The sequence below is a fragment of the Ranitomeya imitator genome, chromosome 3 (genome assembly GCF_032444005.1).
Source record: "Ranitomeya imitator isolate aRanImi1 chromosome 3, aRanImi1.pri, whole genome shotgun sequence".
NCBI classification, from domain to species: Eukaryota; Metazoa; Chordata; class Amphibia; order Anura; family Dendrobatidae; genus Ranitomeya; species Ranitomeya imitator.
In genome coordinates this window covers 561,255,450-561,261,449 of record NC_091284.1, presented here as the reverse complement: position 1 = coordinate 561,261,449, position 6,000 = coordinate 561,255,450, and the positions used below count along the sequence as shown (strand labels likewise).

At 39.2% G+C, this 6,000-nt stretch overlaps 1 protein-coding gene across 1 annotated transcript in view; it reads right to left on the bottom strand.

The window, feature by feature from the left end:
* Positions 1–812: 812 nt before the first annotated feature.
* Positions 813–6,000, bottom strand: part of LIG4 (DNA ligase 4) — a 21,020-nt gene continuing 15,832 nt past the window's right edge. The window contains exon 3 of the mRNA XM_069757936.1: positions 813–5,862. Within this exon, the coding sequence (XP_069614037.1) occupies positions 3,127–5,862 (2,736 nt within the window). The 3' untranslated portion in view covers positions 813–3,126. The remainder of the gene's footprint in view (positions 5,863–6,000) is intronic.

Here is a 6,000-nt window from a genome sequence, read left to right as displayed (position 1 = left end):
GGGAGAGCGCCATCCAGGAAACCGGGATCTTAAGAGTATAGTAAGTACATGTCAATTATGACCGCATTATGTTTTTTATTACTACTAGTCTCTTTTCCCGTTCGCTAATACTTGCTGCTATTAACAGCGACACCTAGTGGTATTTTTGTAGAGTCCAGCCTAAATTACTATTACACTCTTCTTATATATGCACTTTGGCTTGCACACTGTTTGCACACTAGCATTTCTCCGCATGAGATTACTGTCTCAACGGTGCCCAATTGTGGTTATCACTTTTTTATGCATTTATATTTTTTATTATTATTTTTCACGTCTTTTGCACTTTATATGTGGCAATTAATAAATATAGAATTTCTAATCCTGGTTAGGTGCGCCCCCTTATACATTGTATATATATTTTTTTTTTTCTATTGCATTTGCTCTATTCATGTTATAAATCTGATGTATTATTACTTAATAAAATTTTCATGATTTTATATTAACCACTCTGGACTTTTTGGTCAGGGTTTTTTTTTCTGCTTTTCTTTGGCCAATTTTCCCGACTGTCCTTTACTATTAGTCTTGCCCCCTTAAGATAATATCACACTACACAGCGGCACTACCAGTATTATCATCATCATCACTATTACTTTACGCTATGTAGCTGTATTTGGTGGTTCTATATGAGAAAAAAATTATTTTATCCATCTAGGGTGGCACTCTCGTTCTGGTGTTTTACTTGAATGGGGGACCTGAACATCCAGTGTTTGCTGCGCTCTAATGTGCATGACAAATATTAACAAGAGAAAAAAGCTGCAGACCAATACCAGGGATCACAACAAACAAATAGAACACTTTATTATTTGAATACAAAAACAGACCAGTACCATAAAAACATTTAAAAAGTCATTAACATGACGTACTAACAACTCGGATGGCTCATAATGAAGCCTAAGGCCCTCCTCCTATATGCAAAAGTAACAAAGTACATGCATGGCTAAACATAACATGTATACATGTTAACCCGAATGACTAAACACCTTGTGGATGGTACATTGTCACATAAATAAAACACTTGTACATCAATAGTAAAGCACAAATAAATACTAGTAGTGAACACAAGGGATAACAATGCCTAATAACATCAAATAAATGAGAACATGAAAATGCAAATATGTAGAATCAAAAAGGAGCAAAGGAATAAATATATATATATAGGTGCTCAAAACCGGACCAGTCAATGATAAAGGCTTCACTAATGAAGATAACCCAGATCTACAATAGAGCATGACGAACTAAGTAGTGCCATGGCCCGCAAGTAATAAGCAAATAAAGTGCCTAATTGTTAAAGAAGCTAACAGTCAACAAGAGAGACCCGGCAGAGCAATACCTAAACGGCCATGTGGTGGAGGAGCCTGTGGAGATGCCCGATGCGTGTCGCCACCGCTAGGTAGCTTCGTCAGGGGCTGTGGGTTTAGTCTGTTAGAGATCCTATAAATATACACTGTAATTTAACATAATGAGGCACAGCTACGGTAGTTTTACCTGTTAGGCCAATGGTATTGAGAGAGTGGGAATACGAGCTTCCGGGACGCCGAAGGACTGCGTGTGTGTGCGTCACCTATGTTAGACATGTATTGAATTGCAAGCATATAACTGCGCATGCGCATAGAAAGATGTTTTAGATCGTGTTTGCGCAGTGGGAGCTGCTGTAACCATAGCGGGAATGCAAGCTTCCAGGGCGCCGACAGACTGTATGTATGTGCAACACCCATAATATAAATATTTGTTATGTTTCAGTGTTGACCACAGGTGCGTCCTAGTTATTGTGTGGTGCCCTCCATAGATTTACTAAGCCTAATGTGCATGACAGCGCAGCAAACACCGCTTCTGATTGGCAGTGAAATCATCCCCGCCGGTCAGAGAGCCGTGGTTTCCACGCTGTCAAAAGACAGCGCCCAGCTGTGATCGGAGGTATAAAGATTACCTCTTATCACGCTGTCACATGGGAACTGCGGCTATCTGACCGGCGGTAATCATTACCGCCGATAAGAAGCAGTGTTTGCCGCGCTGTCATGCACATGACATTGCGACAAACACTCGGTGTTCAGGGGGCTGAAACCGAACAGCAACACGGACTTCCTGGTGAAGTCTGTGTTCGGTGTCTATGCCAGAACAGTAGGTGTTCAGTACAGACGCCGAACTTTACTATTTGAGTTCGCCCAGCTCTACTAACAATGCATCTTTAGTATAGTTTATGAAAGCGATAGGGACAGCACAAAGGAAGCATGGCAAGAGTATAAAACTTATATAATAAAAAAAGGATAATGAAGTGCAATTAAGATATCTATAAAATTCCTGTGGTTATTGTTTTATGCAATTAAAAATAAGTGACAGTTAATCTTTAAAAGACGAAAGAGACCTCATAAAAATGAAAGATTTTATTACAAATCATTAAAAATGCAAATAAAATAAGTGTTCACTCAAAACAATGTTCCCTCACATAAGAGTCTTTCCAACACACATAATAAGTTATCACCCTTACATATACAAGAAGTCTGGCAATATACTTATTACAGGACTGGTAAGTCACTCAATAAGGATCCCTGCTTACCCCCACCTACCCCACATTGCAAGGCTGTAAGGCTCCATGGAGGTGGGGTGGGAGAGGTGGGGGGGGGGTTCTAAAACTGGAAATTAAAAACATCTGTTGGCCATAGCAACCACTCACAGTGTAGGTTTCATTTCTTAGGGTGCTCATCAGAAATAAAAGCTGTACTATGATTGGTTTTTGCGGCCTACAATAAGTTTTTCCTTTGAACACTCTCTTATAAATCTGACCCTTGTGTCTGAGATCTCTAAGGCATATTTACATACTCCAGGTTACTGAACTGGAGGGGGTGTCCTGCAGGAATTTTACTGAGGGAAGGTACAGTCTTAACATTTATATTATTAAGGGACTTAAATATTTATTTCTATATAGGGTACTTTGAAGCAATCATACAAACTGATTACGTTTTGTCCACATAAAAATATAAAATTGACAATAAAACACATTTAAATACATGATTCTATAAATCAAAATCTAGATTAAAAAAAGATTTGTGGACTTAAAATAAATTTAAAAATCTCCAATAAAATGTGACTTCATAATAAATAATCCTGCTCCATCTGAAGTTCTGCCATCTTCAGCGAATCGACTACCCAAAGAATTGGAACAATCTTATATTTTTTGGTAAATGTCCTTCTCAGACTCTTAATTTCTGCTAAACGAGACAAGTCATCTCCTACCACAACATGTGAAACTCCTTCTTCAAGATGGCTCACTACTTTTGCTCCATGAAAGCGCAACTCCAGCGCTCTTATACTCATAGCAGAGTTTTCAATTTTAGTAAATGGGTCGTTAACGACTGTATAAATATCTAGATATACAACACATTGACGGAACACACTACTAGAAGAATTTTCCCATGGATAGCGATGTTCTAGGTCAGCAATCATGTCCAGGGGGATTTTGTCCTTCGTGTCAGGTATTCTGGTAAACAGATCCTTCAGCTCAGACTCATTAGTATCTGTGACATAACTGTCACCATAGCAGTCATATTCACTAGCAAAGTGTTCCTTGGTGGACGGACACATATGAATCATATGTTTATGTTGCCAAGGTACGAAGGTTTTATTTTCAAAGCACTCAAGAAGCCAAGCAGCTCTGACAACATCGTGCTTATTAGAAGAGATAACATTTTTCACTCTGACATTGGTAGTTCCTACAATAACGCAATATGTGTCTTCTCCGGGATTTTGTACCACTATGCCACCACAAGCAGCTATCATGCTCTCTAGATTTGCCTTTGAATGGATATCTGTTCCACTCATCACACAGAACTCAACCTCTTCAAACATATTTGACTGCTTCGAGATGTTGGTAAGATCGGGCGCTTTCAAATGAGAAACCACACCGATGACTTTCCTAATCTTTGGAACATTTTTTCTTTTCTTTTCGGGTGGCTCTTCACTGAAATCCAAGTGTTTTGAAGCCAATTTCCCAGAAGCTTTTTCTCGAAATTGTTCCAAGTCATCAAGCGTCATACAGTCATACCATTCCTTGTCTTCTCTGATCTTTTCAATTCGGGGAAACCGTAGAGTACAATTGGTTTTGTACATATCACTGTGAACAATCTCTGCTGCCTTGACTTGAATGATAACAGAATTACAAGGCTCAATAAACACTTCTGGCTTTTCAGTTGCACACAATAGATTTATAGGTGGATCTTTTTTTCGATAACGTTTCCAGTGGGGAGCCAACTTTAAACCTAAGTCATATAATTCTTTCATGGTGTAGCCTGAGCCAATACGACAAAGTGAATGAAAGACAGATGGCTTCTCTCCTGGATGTGGTTTCGCTGCCACTGCACACAAAAAATGAGACATCATACCCCCGCGCAGACCCTTGCCCCAATATCCCCCAACAATTAAAAGATCCAATTCATCCATGAGTCCATTAACATATTCAGGTTTGATCTTTAACCAGCCTTCACCACGTTTATCTGGCTTATAAATCGACATTGGGTCTTTCACCATAATACCTTCCTCACGGTTATCGATTGCCTCATTTAGTGCATCAATTACATTCTTTTTGGTGCTGCCTTCAGTTTTGTGAACTATGTGAATCCTTCCGGTAACTGGGGTAAAAACGTCACGTAGCATGTCGTACCTTTTCCTAAGTGTTTCATGAGCTAACTTCTGGTCATTAAACATCAGAACATCAAACACACAGAAACAAGTTTGAAGTTCTGAATCATCAACCATCCTTTTGATGTCAAACTTATTTCCTTTCTGCATGAATGTCTCAGTGTTAGGATTGTAGGCCATCATTTCACCGTCAAGTATGCAGTTTTGGACATCAGTACGAAAGACATTATGAATAAATGGCGTTAAAGTGCCTTCAAGGGGAGAACCACCGAACTGCTGGGTGTACTCAAAGCCATTCCGAGAAAAGTATTTATACACATCTCCATCTTTATGCATCTGCATCCGTTCACCATCCAGCTTTGTTTCAATATAAAAACTCTGGTGGTTCATTTGTTTTTCTATGTGTTGAATGTTAGCAATTGCAGCAAGCATCGGTTTAAAGGCAGAAAATATTGAGATAGAAACGTCGCTAAGGCACACACTGGGGTCATGTAGCTGTAAACACACTTTTTCTAAATCTGTGGTGACATTATGAAGTTCTGTAGCATCAGGATGAAAGATGGAAAAGACTGTTTGCTGGCTAAACCCAAGCTTCATGTCCTTTATAATCATCCTTATAAGCCACTTCTGTTCTAGAGCAGTGGTGTTGGTAATTAAGTGCAGCAGACTTTTCTCTATCAGTTCCTTCTTCCTGCCAGCATTGTTGCTAGCTATTGAATCTAACTGATCATTCACATCCTTAATGAACAAGGTTCCTTCTTTTCGGCATCGTGACTTAAGCACAAAGTATGCTATTGCAGCAAAGTCGCCGGCATCTGAATTGGAGCCAGTAGGAGTTCGGTAATTTAAAAGCTTAAGAGCATCTTTGCCATCTTTGGGCAAACCAAGAACTTTAATATAGAGTTTAGCAAGTAGAGTCTCTTTAATCCCATAAGCCATCCGCTCTCTTTCTAACTGTGGTAAAATAAGTCGCATTGCTGGATAGAAGGAGTCTTTAGTAGTAGGTTCGCTCTTGTGAACGGCATTGTGGAATTTTCTCCAGGAGTCAATAAATTGCTTTAAAATTTTTGTTTTCTCTGTTCTGTTCTTGCATTTCTGAATTCCTTCTAAAGTACTACAGAGATCTGCAAAAGGTACTTGGGCAGCCACGGTTTTTAAAGGCAGGATATTGGAAGACATTGTGCCAGAGATCTGTAGACAAAAGCACACAAGACTTCTTTAAGCAGTTGATAAAGAAAAATTAAGACACATAATATCATGCATGTAATGCTCCAGTATACTAAGGCACTTCTCACTTAGCACTTAAGCCTCCTGTCAGGAGTATCTCCC